The sequence below is a fragment of the Canis aureus genome, chromosome 11 (assembly GCF_053574225.1).
Source record: "Canis aureus isolate CA01 chromosome 11, VMU_Caureus_v.1.0, whole genome shotgun sequence".
NCBI lineage: Eukaryota > Metazoa > Chordata > Mammalia > Carnivora > Canidae > Canis > Canis aureus.
In genome coordinates this window covers 2,863,012-2,884,106 of record NC_135621.1, presented here as the reverse complement: position 1 = coordinate 2,884,106, position 21,095 = coordinate 2,863,012, and the positions used below count along the sequence as shown (strand labels likewise).

At 44.3% G+C, this 21,095-nt stretch overlaps 1 protein-coding gene across 4 annotated transcripts in view; it reads left to right on the top strand.

Annotated features, from left to right (window-relative positions):
- The window catches only part of TIMELESS (timeless circadian regulator), a 29,132-nt gene that overhangs the window by 1,601 nt on the left and 6,436 nt on the right, over nt 1-21,095 (top strand). For 3 of the 4 annotated variants that reach the window (XM_077913397.1, XM_077913393.1, XM_077913394.1), the window contains exons 2-15: nt 12,737-12,901; nt 13,031-13,184; nt 13,305-13,419; nt 13,516-13,578; nt 14,067-14,168; nt 14,376-14,531; nt 14,777-14,910; nt 15,212-15,299; nt 15,731-15,907; nt 16,510-16,727; nt 16,963-17,066; nt 17,192-17,361; nt 20,496-20,630; nt 20,728-20,879. In XM_077913397.1, coding sequence (XP_077769523.1) covers nt 12,805-12,901; nt 13,031-13,184; nt 13,305-13,419; nt 13,516-13,578; nt 14,067-14,168; nt 14,376-14,531; nt 14,777-14,910; nt 15,212-15,299; nt 15,731-15,907; nt 16,510-16,727; nt 16,963-17,066; nt 17,192-17,361; nt 20,496-20,630; nt 20,728-20,879 — 1,865 coding nt within the window. In that variant the 5' untranslated portion in view covers nt 12,737-12,804. Of the gene's footprint in view, nt 1-12,572; nt 12,593-12,736; nt 12,902-13,030; nt 13,185-13,304; nt 13,420-13,515; nt 13,579-14,066; nt 14,169-14,375; nt 14,532-14,776; nt 14,911-15,211; nt 15,300-15,730; nt 15,908-16,509; nt 16,728-16,962; nt 17,067-17,191; nt 17,362-20,495; nt 20,631-20,727; nt 20,880-21,095 lie in introns of those variants that run through there. The other variant, XM_077913396.1, reaches the window with a different exon arrangement.

Below are 21,095 nucleotides of genomic sequence, written 5' to 3'. Positions count from 1 at the left end.
AAAGGCAGGCGCCAAACCGCTGCGCCACCCAGGGATCCCTAGATGAGCATTTTCAAAACACTGTCACCCAAGCCCCACCCACTGTAAATTTTGATTCAGTAACTAGACTCTGAAAATTCAAAGATGAATGAATAAGAAAGACTTTATGCCCTCAGGGAATTTGAGGCTAAGGGAGACAGGCCTTTCAAACCATCTGTATTACATATAACATCTGTAAATGCCATGATGGAAGTATATTTATGGCACAAAGTAAGACACAAAGGAGAGAGAGGTCTCTTCTGTATGGAAAAGTCAGGAGGAAGAACCATTTGGTCAGTCTTACAAGATAAAAGGAAAAACTCCAGGGCATTCAGGAGAAAAGAGTAACTCAAGAGAGCAGCTTCAACGTAACCAGCAGGGAGATTATGAAGGATCTTGCATGTAGGCATATGCAGCTTTAGTTTTGTATTGCAGTAGTGCATGCTGTGGTAAACAATTCCAATAGTACTAAAATGAGAGGGAAATATTTCTCCTATCATAGCTCCCCCCCTCTTCTCCCCAGAGACAATCCCCATGAAGTTTCATATGTATGCATTGAAGGTTTTTAAGCACGGTAGTTATATGGCCAAATCTAGTAACCAGTTTGTGAATAGGTTTAAGAGAACGAGACTGGAAACTGGAAAGGAAATTAGGAAGTGGTTGACTTATTTAAGCTAGAGATATTCAGGGTCTGAACAAAGGCAGTAGCAATGGGGCTTTTATAGGGGCTGGATAGGAGAGCTTAAGAAAGTAGAATTAGCCTGAGTTAATGACTTGAGGTATCTAGCATGATGCCTAGCTTTCCTATGTGAATGACTAAGTAGATAGTGTCAGTACCTAAAGAGATCCAAAATAGAAGTAGAAAAAAAAAAAATAGAAGTAGAGACAAATTTTGGGAGAAAGATATTCCATTTTGGACGTATTTAATGTGAAGCACCAATGAGACATAAAGATGGAGAATGCTATCTGTTAGTGAAACAGATTTTGACAACATGAGAACTCAGTATGGCAAGCATACAGATTTGCTGTCTGATGACTCAGAGATGGTAGTTGAAGACATGGGAATGGAGGAGTTTGCCCAAGGAAGCTATGTAGAGTAAGGCAGGAAGAAAACTAAAGATGAAGGCCTGCGAACATCTGTGCTTAAGAAGGAAAGACGGAGAAGCCAGTAGGGGGTCAAAGAAAGGTTTTGTTTTATGTTGGGTTTTTTTCTTCCCTGAGATGGAAGAGTTTTGAGCACTGACATGGGGATGGGCCAACATAAAGAGAAGATTGGAAACAAATGAGAAATGAACAACCGGGCCACCTGGCTGGCTCAGTTGATAGAGCATGCGACTCTTGATCTCAGGGTAGTGAGTTCAGGTTCCACATTGGGTGCAGAGATTACTTAAAAAAATAAATAAATAAAATAGAATCTTGAAAAGAAAAAGAAATGAACAACCAGCTAAAGGCCAGGAAGTGATTGATAAATTGCAAATAGAGGGCTTAGATTAGAAGCAAAAAAGTCCAAGTCAGCATTTGAAATATCTATGGTTTTAGGCTTGGATGGAGAAAGTTGAAAGAATTCTTCCTTGTCTGATGACCTCAGTTGTTCCTAAGAGGAAAAGAGCTGAGAGTTCTGGGAAGCAATGGAGCAGAGGGGCTTGAGGATAACAGTGAAAGCTAGGAACAGTTGTTCCTGGGGAAAGAGAAGAGGAAGTGAACCAGGAACACTAAAAATGATTTGCTGGGCCAGGCTGAGGGCCCTGCTCAGGTTGGAGACCACACAGTGGTTGTGTATCGTTCTGCAGGGTTTGGTTTACTTCAGCAAATCTGAGTCAAGATTTAAGTTCAGGGCAGCCCCGGTGGCACAGCGGTTTAGCGCCGTCTTCAGCCCGGGGTGTGATCCTGGAGACCTGCGATCAAGTCCCAGGTCAGGCTCCCTGCATGGAGCCTGCTTCTCCCTCTGCCTGTGTCTCTGTCTCTCTCTCTGTCGTGAATAAATTAAAAAAAAAAAAAAAAAAGATTTAAGTTCAAGAGTCTAGAAAGTGGATGGCTGGATTGATCTGAGGTTGGCATCTTTTGCAGGGTGAATGCAGTGAAAGGAAAAAGATTGACACCTCACAGAGGGTGATAAGTAGTGATACAGTAGTAGGTTATGTGATACTGCTTGTGTGACCCCAATTTGATCATTTTGTGATTTTTTTTAAAATTTTTATTTATTTATGATAGTCACAGAGAGAGAGAGAGAGAGGCAGAGACATAGGCAGAGGGAGAAGCAGGCTCTATGCACCGGGAGCCCGATGTGGGATTCGATCCTGGGTCTCCAGGATTGCGCCCTGGGCCAAAGGCAGGCGCTAAACCGCTGCGCCACCCAGGGATCCCTTTGTTTTGTTTTTTGGGGTGTGTGTGTGTGTGTGTGTGTGATTTTTGTTTAAATACTTGAATTGACAGACAAAGACAAGATTGTCCCATAAAGTCAGTTCCATCCCCTCCTTTCTACAGCTTTCTTGTTAGTTTCAGCTACCCCAAGTGGCTCCCTCTCTGCTCTTGCTCTGTCAGTTCTCTGCCTAATGCCCCACCTCCTCTCAGCTGCCTGAATACTATGGAGCCTTCAGAGGCCCAGATCTCACCACACTTCCTCTGACCAAACTCCTTGACCACTTGAACCTGAAAAAAGCCCTAATTTTTCAGAATATTTTTTTCAATATCACTTAGTTAGAACTTGTGCAGACTTTGTCTTTTACATGGTTTCTTTTATATTAGATGGGTTTTACTTCTTCAACTAAATTTCGATTTCTTTAGCACTTGCACAACATTTCTCTTTTCACCTTGGGAGCTTATCGTGAGCATTTAGTGACTGATGATAGAATCCAATAGGCAGAGAAGAAATTAACATTTCAAGAATTCGTACTTTGTGCTCAGCATTCAGAAAGGTGCCTGGTATCAGTGCTTCTCAAACTATCTTGGTAAATGACCAGGTAGGTTTTTCCCCCCTCAAAGGTGTTACCAATCAGTACCCCCCCCCCAGGTTTTACTGAGTTATAATTGATATATAAAGTACTTTTCTAAAAATGCTTTTGTAAAACACTGGAACTAATTACTACTGATAATTCAAATAGTACTAAATGTTTCTCCTACTCTAGGTGATACCTCCCCCCATCCCCGCCAATTCTCCCCGCACACAATCATTTTGAAATTTCTTATGTATCTGTTGAAGGGTTTTAGGTAGGGTAGTTACATGGTCAAATCTGGTAACCATAGTAGGGTAGACTTAGAACTAAAACAGGAAAAGACGTTAGGAAGCAGTTGAGTAATCTAAGCTAGAAATATTCAGGACCTGAACTAAATTAAATTACTAAAAATACAACATGAAAAAAACATACAGAATGTAGACTTTAAAATTATTAGATTCACGGGGCACATGAGTGGTGCAGTTGGTTAAGCGATTGACTCTGTTTCAGCTCAGGGTGGTGATCTAGTCCCGAGGTGGGCTCTGTGCTCAGAGCAGGGTCTGCTTAGGACTCTCTCTCCTTTTGCCCCTCCCTACTCTCTCTCTCTCAAATAAATAAATAAATATTTAAAAAAATTATTAGGGGCACCTGGGTGGCTCAGTTTGTTGGACATCTGCCTTCGGCTCAGGTCATTATCCCAAGGTCCTGGGATCAAGCCCTGCTCAGCCAGGAGCCCGCTTCTCCCTCTCATCCTTGCTCATGCTCTCTCTCTCTCTCTCACTCAAATAAATAAATAAATAAATAAATAAATAAATAAATAAATAAATAAATAAATAAACAAACAAACAAACTTTAAAAAATTTATTAGATTCAACAAACATTAATTCTGACCTTGCTATAAGATGTTCTTTTTTTTTTTTAATTTTTATTTATTTATGATAGTCACACAGAGAGAGAGAGAGAGGCAGAGACATAGGCAGAAGGAGAAGCAGGCTCCATGCACCAGGAGCCCGATGTGGGATTCGATCCCGGATCTCCAGGATCACGCCCTGGGCCAAAGGCAGGCGCTAAACCGCTGCGCCACCCAGGGATCCCGCTATAAGATGTTCTAAATGCTTATGCTTTGTGTCCATATTTGATGCAGACAAACCTGTGGACCTGCAGTGGTCTGCATACCATGCTTTGAGTAGCACTGCTTTCCATCCAGGATGTCATTTAAACTTCCTTATTTATTATTTTCTCAGTATACTGAGGTTTAGGTTAAGCCACAAAGTCAAGATCACCAATTTAGTACTAGACAGCTGGAATCCAAATGCCAAATGTCATTCTCTTCATACTAGTGATTCTCAAAGCTGGTTCTTAGAGTTGGTTTGGGGAAGAGTTTTTTGTTTGGTTTTGTTTTCAAGAAGTGAGTTAGTTTTCTATTTTTAATAGCAAGTGTATTTAATATTTTATCTTTTGTGGATTTTTTGGGGATTTTTGTTTGGTTGGTTCTTGCATTTTGAGGCCTACAGGTATTAGTTTCAGAGGAATATTGGTTCGTCTGAACCACTTGGTACTTAGTGGAGTGGGAGAAGTAACTAACATCCCTTTAAATGTCCAGGTCTGCTGAGTCTAAGGTGTTTAACGAAGTTCCGATCTGTCCATGATGAAATTTGAAAGTAAAATATAATTAGTTTTTTCATAAATTCTAGTTTATTAAACTTAATGGACTGTACTTTATCCTGAGATTTTGTTCTTAGTTTTTGTTTTTGTTTTTGTTTTATGTTTAAATAGTGAAAATAGAATATATAGTAATGGCATGGGATTGTTTTTGTAACAGCTTTATTGAGATATAATTTACAGACCATAAAATTTACCCATTTAAAGTGTTCAGTCTGCAGAGTTGTATAACCATTAGCACTATCTAACACTGGAGTTTTTTTCATCACCCCCTAAAGAAACCCTGTATGTACCTACTAGCTGTGTTCCATCTCTCCTTCTCCCAGCTCTGGCAGCCACTAATATACTTTGTGTCTCCATGGATTTGCCTATTCTGGACATTTCATACATACATGGAATCATATAGTATGTAATCTTTTGTGTTTGGCTTCTTTCACTGAAAATAATGTTTCATCCATATCATAGCAAGTATCAGCACTTTGTTCCTTTTGTATTGTCAAGTATTCCATTGTATAGATATACCACTTTTTGTTTATTCATCAGTTGATGGACATTTTTTTCCCCACATTGTAACTACTATAAATAATGCTGCTATGAACATTCATGTACACGCTTTCGTGTGGACATACTTTTTAATTCTCTCAGATAAATACCTAAGAGTGGAATTGCTGGGTCTTATGATAATTCTGTGTTTAATATTTTGAGGAATTGCCTATTTCCCACAGCAGCTGAACTGTTTTATAGTCAGCAATATATGAGGAATGTGTGTGTCAGTGTCCTTGAGTTACAAAATTTAAAGTTGGCAACCTTATATTAGTCTCCTTAAATTAAAAAAAAAAAAAAAAAAAAAAAAAAAAAGACCCATCTATGAAATCCAAAAGTTTGGAAACCACAGCATTTCACAAAGCAAACAAGTCAAAAAAACCCCAAAACCTATCCAGGAGTTATTGATGAAAAAAAAAAAAAAAAGAATTTCTTTCTTTTGTATCGGTTCTTTGGCAAGCTTGAATGGCTGGTTTTCCTGTTTTGCCTCTGTTGTGACTAAAAGAGGCAGCATGGAGGGAATTGCTTTCAAAGCAGAAAATTCAGGAAGCGTAATAAAGTGCTCTGATTAGAACAGAGAGAAATTACAGACTTGTGTTTATTTATTCTGTCCCGTGCCTGGAAATAGTGCATGTGGTTTCTCCTTTTGCATCTTTGCTGGAGGAGAGGATTTAGTTGAGTTAACTATAGTGAGACCCTACTCTCTTGTCTGTGCCTCAGAATTAACCTTATCTTTTTTAAGTCTTTTTTAAGATTTAATTAATTAATTAATTTTAGATTTAATTTATTTATTCATGAGACACAGAGAGAGAGAGAGAGAGGCACAGACACAGGCAGAGGGAGAAGCAGGCTCCTTTCCATGCAGGGACCCTGACATGGGACTCAATTCTGGGACCTCAGGACCACACCCTGGGCTGAAGGCCGAACTAAACCGCTGAGCCACCTGGGCTGCCCATAAGGTTTTATTTATTTATTTGAGAGAGAGGGCACACAAGAGAGAGAGGGCACGGAGAGGGGCAGAGAGAGAGGGAGAATCTTGGGTAGGGAGCTCCAACACAGGGCTTGATATCAGGACACTGGAATCATGACCTGAGCTGAAGCAGATGCCCCCAGAATTAACCTTTCATGTTCACAGAAACACAAGAATTTGAGCTGTTTCAAAACTCATTTACCATGTGAGATAAAAAAAAATAATAATAATAATAATAATAATAATAATAAGACAAAAACACAAAGATGAAGAGCTGCAGGAAGAGACAAAAGGGAATTTTGGGAGAAGAGATGAGTCAGGTTCCTGCATCTCTGTGAATTGAATCAGTGAACAGACAAGGACTCTCAGTCTACCAGCCCAGCTGCCCTCATTCCTTCTGAAGGATGGTTGGAAGGAGACCTGGGGCTGGGAGACACAGGGTGGAAGGGAAAACCTGCGAGTACAGCAGTGACTACCTTTGCTGGATTTTTTTAAAGATTTTATGTATTTATTCATGAGAGACACTGTAGAGAGGCAGAGACACAGGCAGAGGGAGAAGCAGGCTCCATGCAGGGAGCCCGATGCGGATTGCAACATGAGCTGAAGGCAGACGCTCAACCACTGAGCTACCCACGTGCCCCTACCTTGCTGTTTTTATTGAAAAGTACCATGTCATCCCAAGAATTGAAAACAGTACCTTTAAATATACATATATATTATTTATTTATTAGAGCACGCAGGAGCAAGCAAGGGGAGGGGAAGCAGAGGGAGAGGGAGAAGCAGACAACCCCCTGAGCAGGGAGCTCCATACAGGCTCAATCCCAGGACCCCAGGATCATGACATGAGCCCAAGGCAGATGCTTAACCGACAGCCACCCAGGCACCCCTGAATACCTTTATTTTGAAATGTAAGATACATCTTTATTATTAATTTACAAGATCTCTCTTCTGCCTCAGATCGTTCACATTTTTATATGGTTGTTATTGTGAACATTCTATTTTATGTGCCTTTATTTATTTATTTATTTATTTATTTATTACAATTTATTTGAGAGAGAGAGAGAGTGCGTATAAGGGGAGGAGCAGAGGGAGAGAAAATCTCAAAGCAAACTCCGTCCTGAGTGCAGAGCCATGCTGGGCTCCATCCCAGGACCCTGAGAGAGGGTCCCAAGACCAGAGCTGAGAGAGTCGGCCACTTAACCAACTCACCCAGGCACCCCATGTGCCCTTTTTTAATAGAAGCTTTTGAATTTTAGCGTGCAGTTAGTTTTTATATGACATATTGTTTACTGATATTCCCAGGTTTTCCTAGCTGTTCCTCAAGCTTGGGATATCTGGCTTGTTTCTAAGCCTTTACCTTTAAAGGTAACTCATCTATAAACATCTTACTGAAGTGTTCCTTCTCTCTGAGCTTCTGTTTCTTCATCTGTAAAATGGAAATGATTGTATCTATCACTTAGAACTGTCGTGAGGTTCAAAGTGTAAAAAAGCAAGGGATCCCTGGGTGGCGCAGCGGTTTAGCGCCTGCCTTTGGCCCAGGGCGTGCTCCTGGAGTCCCAAGATCAAGTACCACATCAGGCTTCTTGCATGGAGCCTGCTTCTCTCTCTGCCTGTGTCTCTGCCTCTCTCTCTCTCTCTCTCTGTGTGTGTCTCTCGTGAATAAATAAATAAAATCTTAAAAAAATAGGGTAACATTATTAAAAAAAAAAAAACAAAGTGTAATAAAGCTATGAAATGAAAGCATTTTATAAACTTAGAGTGTACTAGGAAGAGGTATTATTTTTGTTTTTGCATAAGTGATTTCCTGTCTTTTTTGAATGGTTTTCTTGGGTTATAATCTCCAAATTGGGCTCACTGGTTCAGAGGTTATGACTCAGGATAATCCATTAATTCAAAATTCATTCATTCAGCAAGTATGTATTACATGCTAATTATATGCCAAACTGTTCTAGGCATTAAGGAGTACAGCAATAAATGGTAAAATGAAACCTTGTCCTTAGGGAGCTTTCCTTTTGTTGTTCTGGTTGACAACTTTTATGATATACATAGTATATAAATATATAAGTCAGTGATTCCTGGGATGCCTGGGTGGCTCGGCAATTAAGTGTCTGTCTTTGGCTCAGGGTGTGATCCTGGGGTCCTGGGATCGAGTCCCACGTTGGGCTCCCTGCGTGGAGCCTACTTCTCCCTCTGCCTTTGTCTCTGCCTGTCGCTCTCTGTGTCTCTCATGAAAAAATAAATAAAATATTTAAAAAAAAAAAATCAGGGATCCCTGGGTGGTGCAGCGGTTTAGCGCCTGCCTTTGGCCCAGGGCGCGATCCTGGAGACCCGGGATCGAATCCCACGTCGGGCTCCCGGTGCATGGAGCCTGCTTCTCCCTCTGCCTGTGTCTCTGCCTCTCTCTCTCTCACTGTGTGCCTATCATAAATAAATAAAAATTAAAAAAAAATAAAAAAAATAAAAAAAAAATCAATCGGGGGATCCCTGGGTGGCTCAGTGGTTTGGTGCCTGCCTTTGGCTCAGAGCGTGATCCTGGAGTCCCTGGATCGAGTCCCACATCGGGCTCCCTGCATGGAGCCTGCTTCTCCCTCTGCCTGTGTCTCTGCCTCTCTCTCTCTCCCTCTGTGTGTCTCTCATGCATTAAAAAAAAAAAAAAAAAAAGTCAATGATTCGTAAGTGTCAGTGAGTGGAACAGTACTAGTCTATAATAATGTTTCTATCAACCTGAAGTCAAATGAGAAACAGAAGGACAACATAGGGAGTTTTTCATAAAGACTTGTTTATATACTTTAAAAGAAAGGGAAAGAACATAGCTGAGATTATATCATATCTACTTTTTGTGTGTGTTAAGCTGTTTCTTTTATGAAACATTGGTGTTAATAGATGTTAGTGGGGTTTTTAAAAAGTGTTTGTTTTTTTTTTTCACTGTCTTTAATATGCTTACCAGTCAAGGGGCTTCTCCAGTCTAGGGGAAGTATATACTGGTACATGAAATCATGAAGCATGGGAACTGCTGATTTTTATTTTAACTTTGTATTATCCATCAGAGCTTACAGCATGCTGTGATAGAACTCACTGGATTCTCACAGTATAATAACCATATAATGGAAGTGGGATCCTGCAGGGAGCAGACACTAAGATGGAGTCAGGAGTGCTTGTGATAGATCAAAGGGGGAGTGAGTTTGGGGGAAACCAGAGCTTCCCTGTCCCCGCTGCTCCCCCAGGCTGCTCTGCCAGTCTCAGCCAAGCCAATGAGAAACTCAGAAGCAAGGGTTGCCTGGTAGAGGAGTCCTTGTTGGACAGAAATGGCTAGGCCCCAGGACCCCTGTGCTTAGCATTAGCTGAGGGGCTTCCCTGGAAGCAGAGTGGAGGTGGATCCTGGAGGTCTGTCAGCAAGTCACATTCTCTGCAGCTGAACGACAGGGTCTTTCTTGAAGAGAAATATCTGAGTGAGCAACTCTACGGCCGCCACAACATCCTTTCTGTGACTGACTTGGTGAAAAACAGAGGGAGGCATTGAAGCCAGGACTCTGACCCCATGGTGTGGCCGTTGTACTGTTGTTCTTTGTGTTAAGTTTTTCCTGAATAATTCTCACATGAAAGAAGTTCAGTGCGTTCAGAAATGTGTAAGCTAACACTTAGCAGAGGAGGAGAAGACGATCAGATTGTAAGCGGTCTAGGAGAGATGAGACCAGATAGACAAAATGAGTAGCTTCCAATTAAATGAATGAGAAGAGTGAACTATAAGTTTTCTGTCCCCTGGATGATTTTTTCTATTATTAAAAAAATTTTAAAGACTTTATTTATTTATTTGACAAAGAGAGAGTGTAAGCAGGAGGAGCTGCAGGCAGAGGCAGAAGGAGAGGGAGAAGCAGTCTCCTTGCTGAGCAGGATGCCTCATGTGGAGCTCAATCCCAGGACCCTGGGATCACGACCCCAGCCGAAGGCAGACACCCAACTAACTGAGCCACCCGGCACCCCTGGATGACTCTAAGAGCGTGTTTCCACCGGGAACGGCTAAAACACCTGGGAGAACTCTTTGATTCCAGTTCTAACAAGTAGGCCCCAGAGTGCCAGCTTGCTTCGTGACCTGTGACCCATTTCTTCCTCTGCTTTGCGTGTTGCTTTCTGTTTTTTTGTCAAAACTGCACGGGGGAAAAAAAAAAAAACTGCATGGGATTAGGACCCGAAGTCCTGGGTGTCTTACCTAACCTCTTCCCTTCTCAAGTCTGCAAGGACTGCTCCTTACCCATCTCCTTTCGCCTCCCCCTCTTAGGTCGGTAGCCAGGTAAACAGGTAGCCATTACTACCTCACTATTTTTGCCTTTTAGGTAAAGTGATATGTTGGAAGCAGATGTCTGAGTACTCTCCTGGAGCCAATTTTACAAGTATTGACTCTTTACATAGGCTTGGTCTACAGTCTACAAAGATAGAGGGGAAACGGAGCTAGGACTGTATGAGATCATCTGCCTTAGAGCCTCCCAGATGTGGCTTTGTCTCTATTATTAGAAGACTTAATCATGTCACAATTTTTAGTACCAGAGTGTGATGCTGTGTCTTATTTTGAGGAGGATATGCCGACTCAACATCTTCACTGACAGTTCTGCTGGTTTTTTTTTTTTTTTTCTCTGCTGTTTTCTTTTGTTAGCTTCCTGCTACCACTTGGAGAGAGCATACAGGGAAGCCCTTCACTCTGTGTGTATATGTGTGTGTGTGCACATATGTAAACACACCAGTGATCTAGCTGAAAAAGATGGTTATGTCTAAGGGGAGAATCAGAGATCCCCCTACCACATGGAGTCCAGGTCTGAGGGTCTAGAGGTCCCATGAGAGAGGGCATTGAAGAGAAGTCTGCTTTCAGACTTCTTGGTCATTCGGTGCTTTACAGCTCTCTCTTGCTGGGCTGAGCATTCAGAAAGTAGAGTAGTACTGGGTGGGGGTAGAAGGATAGCAGATAACCTAGAGAAGTAGACCAATTACATAAATGCAAGGAGATAACATCAGACATTAAACCCTGGTCCTTTGAACACAACTCATTTACTTTTGGGGAACAGGGTGGAGTCAGGGGCTAGAGGTAGGGCCTAGAGGAACAGGGAAAGGTCTTTATAGAGGAAGCCGCCAAGGGCTGAGAGCAGTATCGCTGAATATGCTAAGAGGACGAGACTGACAGATGTTCCCAGTTTTTCACAGGAACAGGTTAGTGGATATAATGTGTTTGTGTGTGTATCTGCGTTATTAGGGTCAGGTTCCGAAACATCCAAGATTCTGGGTCTCCGCCTACTTGGTTATCTGATGAAGGTTTAGGGATCTTCATCAAAAGGGACAAGTTTCAGGGGATCCCTGGGTGGCTCAGCGGTTTGGCGCCCACCTTTGGCCCAGAGTGTGATCCTGGAGTCCTGGGATCGAGTCCCACGTCGGGCTCTCTGCATGGAGCCTGCTTCTCCCTCTGTCTGTATCTCTGCCTCTTTCTCTCTGTCTCTCTTGGATGAGTAAATAAAATCTTAAAAAAAAAGGGGGGGGGGACAAGTTTCAGAAAAGGAGGAGAGTGAAGGGAGTTTAACCGGTTCCCATTTAATACTTTTCCTCACCCATTCCGTTAGACACTAGTTTCTACTAAGATCCCCAAAATTTAAGAGTAACTTTGAGGAGGAGAGGGAAGGAATTTTCTCTCCGCATCCCCAGTGCCTCAGAAGCCTCAGGACTCCAAGGAGTGTCAGATTCTTTTTTTTTTTTTTTTTAATTTTTATTTATTTATGATAGTCACAGAGAGAGAGAGGCGCAGAGACACAGGCAGAGGGAGAAGCAGGCTCCATGCACCGGGAGCCCGACGTGGGATTCGATCCCGGGTCTCCAGGATCACGCCCTGGGCCAAAGACAGGCGCCAAACCGCTGCGCCACCCAGGGATCCCGGAGTGTCAGATTCTAAGTAGAAGCACTGAATGGTCGATGCTGGTTTCTTAGCCCTAGAGCTGTAACTGGGTGTGTAAGGGCTGGGGAAGGGGGAGGAGGCCTGACGGGAGACGGGGAATCATTTTCCCCCCTTCCTCCAAAAGGCTACAGAGCCCCCTGAGGGTAAAAGTCTCAGAGTTGATGCCTTTCTCTAGCCGCCCTTTTTTTCTATGCATTATCTTGACTCTGAAACAGACCGTTTCCATAGTTTTAGATCCAAGTTGGAGTATGGAGCAGGTGCTTAATTCTTAGGCTTGGAGTTTCCTTGGTTTTGATTAGGGAGAAGCCTTAATGTAAGCATTTAAGCTTTCCCTGAGACTAGGACTAGCACTTTTGGTTTGTTGTTGTTGTTGTTTTTAAAGATTTTATTTATTCATTCATGAGAGACACAGTGAGAGACGCAGAGACATAGTCAGAAGCAGGCTCCATGCAGGGAGCCCGACACGGGACTCGATCCCAGAACTGTGGAGATCACAACCCGAGCCAAAGGCAGACACTTAACCGCTGAGCCACCCAGGTATCCCTAGCACATTTGGTTTTGACAAAAGTGAAGCATTTGAGGACCTTGTTCAGAATACTCTGAGCATTAGGGTCCTGTTCTATTCCCCTCTCCCTTTCATGGAGAGGACCCTACCTTTATTATCTTTCCCTGTCTCTACAGGCCTCATCATTTCTGTGTCCGGTCTCCACCTACCTTACGTCTGTCTCTCTCGGCTGGCCCACTGGTGTATGGACTTGAACATGATGAATTGTGAACTTCTAGCCACATGTAGTGCCCTTGGGTACTTAGAAGGAGACACTTACCACAAGGAACCAGATTGCTTAGGTGAGTACCTTTTTAAGGAAACAGGGAAAAAAGTCTCTAGAATTTCTCAAGTCATGGGTATGAATAGCCTGTGGGCCGGAGTGGAGCTCCTTCCAGGGCTCCTTGTAAGCGTTTATTCTGTCCCTGAAGAGAGCGTGAAGGATTTGATCCGCTACTTGAGGCATGAGGATGACACTCGTGATGTGCGGCAGCAGCTGGGGGCAGCCCAGATCCTGCAGAGCGACCTTCTGCCCATCCTTACCCAACACCGCCAGGACAAGCCTCTTTTTGATGCTGTTATCAGGTTGGTTCCCCAGCTTTTTAACTTTTACCATGCACCAACCCTTGGTGTTTGAGCTGATAGATTTTGGCGTTTGACCCTGGTAACACTGAATAACTTCTCCCTCCTTCATTGTCTCCCCAGGCTGATGGTGAACTTGACACAACCAGCCTTGCTTTGTTTCGGCAGTGTGCCCAAGGAGCCTAGCTTACGGCACCATTTTCTGCAGGTGTTAGCTTACTTGCAGGCCTACAAAGAGGTGAGTTTCTCTTTCAGGGTCCCTGGGGCCGAAGCTGGGGGCAGTAGGGATGGAGAGGGTGGGTGCCACTTAAGGATCCATTCCCCTCTGTTATAGGCCTTTGCCAATGAGAAGGCTTTTGGAGTCCTCAGTGAAACTTTGTATGAGCTGCTGCAGCTGGTGAGTGGGTGTCCACCTTCCAGGATCCCAGGGGACTGCTAGCGCCTCGCTCCTCCTTTGGGCAGGGCTCCAGGATGGTCATTGTCATGACAGTGGAGTTTGGAGATACGGTCCCAGTCCTTGCAATACAGAGTCCCATCCATTGTCTCTGGCTGCCTCAGGACTGCTTGAACTCTTTTCTTCCTACCTTTTTTTTTTTTTTTTTAAGATTTTTATTTATTTATCCATGAAAGACACAGAGAGAGAGGCAGAGACACTGGCAGAGGGATAAGCAGACTCCCCACGGGGAGCCCAATGTGGGGCTTGATCCTGGAACCTCCGGGTCATGCCCTGAGCCAAAGGCAGATGCTCAATCACTGAGTCACCCAGGCGTCCCTCTTTTCTTCCTTCTTAATCCTGGTTCTCCTCTGGGCCTCTGTCCTCTAGCCAGAGTAGATGCTGCCTGCCTTCTGCAAGGAGTCTCTTCCTCTTACTGTCCTTCTGACTAGGGCTGGGAGGAACGGCAGGAGGAAGACAACTTGCTGATTGAACGGATCCTGCTGCTGGTCAGAAATATTCTCCATGTTCCAACCGACCTTGATCAGGAGAAGGTGAGAGGTTCTTGGGTTGTCCGCTTTCTTATGCTTGGTTAGGTTGTGCTCCACCTCCCTCTCGCCCCCCCCCCTTTTTTTTTTTTGCTTTTCTGCCTTCCAACAAGGAAGAGAGGGAAACTTGGTCAAGGAATGAATTGGAGAACGTCAGGGGAGGGCAGTGGAACTGAATGACCTCTCTTCCTCCCCTCATCACTCACTGCTCAGAGGATCGACGATGATGCCAGTGTCCATGACCAGCTTCTCTGGGCAGTTCACCTCAGTGGCCTGGATGACCTGCTTCTCTTTCTGGCCAGCTCGCCTGCAGAGCAGCAGTGGAGTCTGCATGTGCTAGAGATCATCTCGCTTATGTTTCGTGACCAGGTGAGAACCTGGCTTCTTTCCCTAGGCTCTTCACCTATGAACGTCTCTGCCGTGTAGCCACAATCACTCTTAAAATAATGGCTGAATTATTTGGGGCAGGTGGGTGGCAGACAGAGTAGCCATGTCCTGAGTACGGGGCACCTCCAGCAGTCCTAGTTCCTTCATCTTTTTTGTTCCTCCTAGGACTGAACCTAGAACAAGGAATGACTGTCCTTCTGACTCTCTCCTCCTTGTTCCAAATCTAGAACCCTGAACAGCTGGCAGGAGTAGGAAAGGGACGCCTAGCGCAGGAGCGGAGCACAGATGTGGCGGAACTGGAGATGTTGCGCCAGCGAGAGATGGCGGAAAAGAAGACTCGAGCCCTTCAGCGAGGCAACAGGTACGTGACCGGGAGGTGCCCTGGCCATGTTCCCATCCCTCCAGTATGGAACCTTCCCACTGAGGACTTGGGCCAAAGGCTAGGACAGTGGTGACTGGGTAACGTTCTGTAGTCATAACACGCTGATGTGCTAATGAAAGAGAACGGAGATAAAGTTTCCAGAGATTTGAGGAATCACTCTGGGCTTTTTTTTTTTCTTTTTCTTTCTTTTTCTTTTTCTTTTTCTTTTTCTTTTTCTTTTTCTTTTTCTTTTTCTTTTTCTTTCTTTTTCTTTTTCTTTTTCCTTTTTTTTTTACTACAGGCATTCTCGATTTGGGGGCTCCTACATTGTCCAGGGGTTGAAATCCATTGGGGAGAGGGACCTCATCTTTCACAAAGGTCTCCACAACGTGAGTATGCTTCCCACGTGGGGTGGGAGCATTGTGGAGTTGACGGTACCGGAGGAGGGTAAGCAGATGGGGCGCCTGGGTGCCTTAGTCTGTGGAGCGTGCAACTCTTGATCTCGGGGTTGCGAGTTCCAGGCCCATATTAGGTATAGAGATTACTTAAGAATAAAATCAGAAAAAAGAAAAAAAAAGAAAGGTAAGCAAGCATCTCTGGAAGTAGAGCATCTTTGTTCTGGGGCTTAGAACATTGGAGACAATAGGAGAAATAGAGCCTCTGACATTATTGTCTTTACTTGTATCTTCACTTAGTACCAGAGGAAGGGAGCCTTCTAAGAGTTTCTTCTGAGGAAATTCTAGCACTAAGGATGTGGAAAGAGCTGCAAGGGGAGGGTGGTGGTGAGGAGTAATTCTGATCCCCTGACCCACACCCTCAGCTCCAAAACTACAGTTCAGATTTGGGGAAGCAGCCTCGCAGGGTGCCTAAACGTCGCCAAGCTGCCCGGGAGCTGTCCATTCAGCGCCGCTCTGCCCTTAATGTGAGACTGTTCCTCAGAGACTTTTGCTCTGAGTTCCTGGAGAATTGTTATAACCGGCTCATGGGCTCGGTGAAGGTGAGAGCCTGGGAAGGATGGAAGAGAGAGGTGATGGGGCCAGTGGTGGGGAAGAAGGGCAACTGGGGAGGGGTCTGGGGGGGGTTAACCCTGGAGTGTGGACTAGTAGTTGGACAGGGTATAGGGCACCCTTGAGACATGAGGATGTTGGGAGGGGGTAGGTCACTGGGACAATTTAAAAAAGGCTTGGAGAGGGGAATCCCTGGGTGGCTCAGTGGTTTGGCACCTGCCTTTGGCCCGGGGCATGATCCCGGGATCGAACCCTCGTCAGGTTCCCTGCATGGAATGGAGCCTGCTTCTCCCTCTGCCTGTGTCTCTGCCTCTCTCTCACTCTCTCTCTGTCTCTGTCTCTCTCTCTCTGTCTCATTGATAAATAAATAAAATCTTAAAAAAAAAAAAAAAAGGGGGGGCTTGGAGAAATTCCCCAGAGGAAGGGGAGAGACCTGGGGAGAACAAGAGAGGGCTGGAAATTCTGAATCCTAGAATATTGCTGTAATGGTGTCCAGGGTCTATCCTATCATCTATCTATCCTATCATCATAGGACAAGGAGAAAGTTGGAAACCCTGGGGTCATGGGGTGGTCTTTTTTTTCTGGACATTAGGATTACCTGCTGCGGGAGAAGGCTCAGCAACATGATGAGACCTACTACATGTGGGCCTTGGCTTTCTTCATGGCCTTCAACCGAGCTGCCTCCTTTCGGCCAGGCCTGGTTTCTGAGACCCTCAGTGTCCGTACCTTCCACTTCATTGAGCAGAACCTCACCAATTACTATGAGATGATGCTGACTGATCGCAAGGAAGCTGCCTCCTGGGCACGTCGGTGAGTGGGACGAAAATTGGGGTCAGAGTGTGCATTTGGGCAGTCGTGAGTGACTGGATTCTGGGTGGTACTTTCTTTCTTGTTTCAGGATTAAGGTGGTCAGACTGGGGAGCAAGGACCAGCTGGGTCGTTGTGTTGATGGCACTGTCTTTTTGGAAGGGGGGAGAGGGGTACTGCTTCCCTGAGCCAGTTTTCTAAATTGTCCTCCATTTTTCCTCTTTGCCTCATCTTACAGGATGCACCTGGCCCTGAAGGCCTATCAGGAGCTGCTGGCCACAGTGAATGAGATGGACATGTCCCCAGATGAGGCTGTGAGGGATAGCAGCCGCATCATCAAGAGTGAGGCCCTGGCCTGTCTCTAATCCTGGCCTTTCTCATCTCTTGACCACAATATCACTCTTTCCAGTCTCCCCTCCCCTTCCCAAAGTTTCCAGACCAGTCCTTCCATTCCTTTCTCTTCCTAGACAACATCTTCTATGTGATGGAGTACCGAGAACTGTTCCTGGCTCTCTTTCGAAAGTTTGATGAGAGATGCCAGCCGCGCTCTTTCCTTCGTGACTTGATAGAAACCACCCACCTCTTCCTCAAGATGTTGGAGCGGTTCTGTCGGAGCCGTGGGAACCTGGTGGTACAGGTACTGGGCAGCCCTGGAATGTGGGAAGAGCCGTGAGGGAAGGGTGGAGACCAAGGAACTCACCTCAACGTTTCTGCAGCTTAAGCTGACCTGTTAAAACTACTCTGAACAAAGGAAGGCAAGAGGTTTATTGGTGTTGCTGATGTGTGTCTACTGTAGTTTCCTTCTTTCATTAAATTAATCTCCAGTCTAACATAAATATCTTCATTCACTCAGGAAACATTTACAAAACATGTAGTATGTACAAAGCATATAAACTCTGGGGATTTGTCTTTTTGTTTTTTAATATCTTCATTTTTTTTTGAGATTTTATTTATTTGGGGATCCCTGGGTGGCTCAGCAGTTTAGCACCTGCCTTCAGCCCAGGGTGTGATCCTGGAGACCCGGGATAGAGTCCCACGTCAGGCTCGCTGCATGGAGCCTACTTCTCCCTCTGCCTATGTCTCTGCGTCTCTCTCTCTCTCTCTCTCTCTCTCTCACTCTCTTTCTCTCTCTGTCTCATGAATAAATAAATAAAATCTTTTTTTTTTTTTTTTGAAGATTTTATTTATTCATGAGAGACACAGAGAGAGAGGCAGAGACACAGGCAGAGGGAAAAGCAGGCTCCATGCAGGGAGCCCGACGTGGGACTCAATCCCAGATATCCAGGATCACACCCTGGGCTGGAGGCGGCGCTAAACCACTGAGCCACCCGGGCTGCCCAACTCTGGGGATTTGTAATTTTAGACCTTAGTAATTATGCCATCATCCTTCTTGGTTATACTTCAGTAGCATTATAGTGAACTGGCAAACACCCTAAATAAAAAGCCAGAAAGTCTGGAATCTCATCCTATATTAGTAACTGTTAGAATAACTCAAGCTGCTCATATCAGTCCCCAGATCCCTAAAGATGAGATTGTAATATGAGCCTGAAATGGCATAAAAAATAAAAAGTTGTAGACAAGGGCACCTGGCTGGCTCAGTCAGTGGAGCATGTGACTCTTGATCTCGGGATTGTGAGTTTGAGCTACACGTTGGGTGTAGAGAGTACTTAAAAATAAAATCCTTTAAAAAAATAAATAAAAGTCTAAGATAAGAAAACACTGATTCAAAGAAAAACCTGCACCTCTTTGTTTATTGCAGCATTATTTGTAATAGCCACACTATGGAAGCAGCCAAAGTATCTATTGATAGATGAATGGTGTGTGTGTGTGTGTGTGTGTAATGGAATATTATTCAGCCATAAAAACAAATGAAATCTTGTCATTTACAACATGGTTGAAGCTAGAGATAGTAATGCCAAGCGAAATAAGTCAGCAGAGAAAGACAAATACCATATTATTTCACTCATGTGTAATTTAAGAAACAAAACAAATGAGCAAAGGAAAAAGACAGACCAACAATCAGACTCTTTTTTTTTTTTTAAAGATTTTATTTATTTATTCATGATAGTCACAGAGAGAGAGAGAGAGAGGCAGAGACACAGGCAGAGGGAGAAGCAGGCTCCATGCACCGGGAGCCCGACGTGGGATTCGATCCCGGGTCTCCAGGATCGCGCCCTGGGCCAAAGGCAGGCGCCAAACCGCTGCGCCACCCAGGGATCCCCAACAATCAGACTCTTAACTACTAAAGAACAAACTGATTGATACCAGAGGAGGGTGGTGGGAGGATGGGGATTAAAGAGTACGCTTCACAGTGATGAAAAAATAAGATGTTATTAAAAAAAATAATAAATAAAAATAAAATAAAATGTTAAAGTCTAAGACAAGAAAATCTCAATGAATTTGTATCCTACAGACAGAGACACTCTGCTTTGTAAAAATCTTCCTGTATTCTATATGCTGTGGCTTAAAATTTAGTGAGAACAGCAGTTAAAAGAGACAGTAGTACCAGTGAGACCTTACTAAAAGATATTTTTAATTCAAGACTATTGTTTTATCAGAAATAAGAGGTGCTGTTGTTTATTGAGTGTTGACTGTGTCAGATGCTGTGCTAATAAGGCTTTCGTGTAATCCTCACAGTAGGACTAGGGCACATCACAGAGTGGTGAAGCAGCCTGTTTGAGGTCTTGCTAGTGGAAGAGTCAGTACTTAAATCCAGATCTGTTGGACTCCCAAGCTCATGCTCCTAACCTTTGATGTGTTAAATTCTGAGTTTCTTGAATAGAGCATGAACCTCAAGGGCCTCCTAGTCCATCCTATTTGTCTGTACCCATAACTGGTTCAGTCATGATTTAGGGAACAAGGGTGGGGTGTTGACTCTCATTTTCCTGCTTTTCAGGAGAAAAACAATACAGATTATGTTTACGTAGTGCTATGCATTTTACAAAGCCTTTTGTATCTTCATAACAAACCTGTTCATTCTATAATCTGCTTAAGATATCACTGCTTTTGGGAAATCTCTGACCCCCAGAAATAAGTCAAGTACTTTTCCTTTGTTCTGCTGTGGCTTTTTTTTTTTTTTTTTTAAGATTTTATTTATTCACAAGAGACACACAGAAAGAGAGAGACATAGGCAGAGGGAGAGGGAGAAGCAGGCTCCATGCAGGGAGCCCGATGTGGGACTTGATACGGAGACTCTAGGATCATGCCCTGAACTGAAGGCAGCAGACACTCAACTCCTGAGCCACCCAGGTGTCCCTTGCCGTGGCATTTTATGCCCAGCCGTATTCTAAGTTTATCCATACTGTAATATACTTTACTTATCTACTCACCTGTCTCCTCCACTGGACTGTGTGTTCCTCAAGGGCAAGGAAATATACCACTCACTCTCACTGTTGCTTTCTTTTTTTTTTTTTTTTTTAAAGTTTCAGTTTATTTATGATAGTCACACACAGAGAGAGAGAGAGAGAGAGAGAGAGGCAGAGACATAGGCAGAGGGAGAAGCAGGCTCCATGCACCGGGAGCCCGACGGTGGGATTCGATCCCGGGTCTCCAGGATCGTGCCCTGGGCCAAAGGCAGGAGCCAAACCGCTGCGCCACCCAGGGATCCCTCACTGCTGCTTTCTTACTGCTTATGAATAGCACACAGTGTTCACTCTGTGACTATTGAATTAATTAATTCAGACCTTTATGAATTAATTAATAGAGAAGACATTGATGGGAAAATGTCCTCTTAGCTTTCCTGCCATCATGACAATAGTTCTTTCTCTGTAGAACAAACAAAAGAAGAGAAAGAAGAAAAAGAAGGCCGTAGGTCAGCCTGTTGCTTCTGATCATGTCCCCTATAGTGCAGGTGAACTAGAGGCTGTGTGGCCGTCCCTGGCTGAGCAGCTACGATGCTGTGCCCAGGTAGGTAGTAGGAAAAACCTTACCTTTCCCATGGGTAGTGCACTAATAGGACATCTGGGTTTCCCTCCCCTGTTCCATAGCCCTAATCCTGTTCTAGGATCCCGACCTCAGCTTGGACTCTGTGGTTCCCTTTGATGCGGCCTCAGAAGTGCCAGTAGAAGAGCAGCGGGCGGAAGCCATGGTGCGGATCCAGGACTGTCTCCTGGCTGGCCAGGCTTCACAGGCCCTAACCCTCCTTAGGTCTGCCCGGTAAGCACCCTGCCCATCCATCCTCCTGGATCCAGCTCCTGGACTTTTGGGAGGAGCAGAGGGAGGCTTTCACTGTGGTACAAGGTTCTTTGTCTTTGAAAGAGAGAAGTCCCATCAGCAGCACAGGGGCTCTATACGGAGCACAGAGTCCTGGGGAGTTTTGATTGGCTTATTGGGGCTTTTGCTTATTTTTTTAAATTTTATTTTATTTTATTA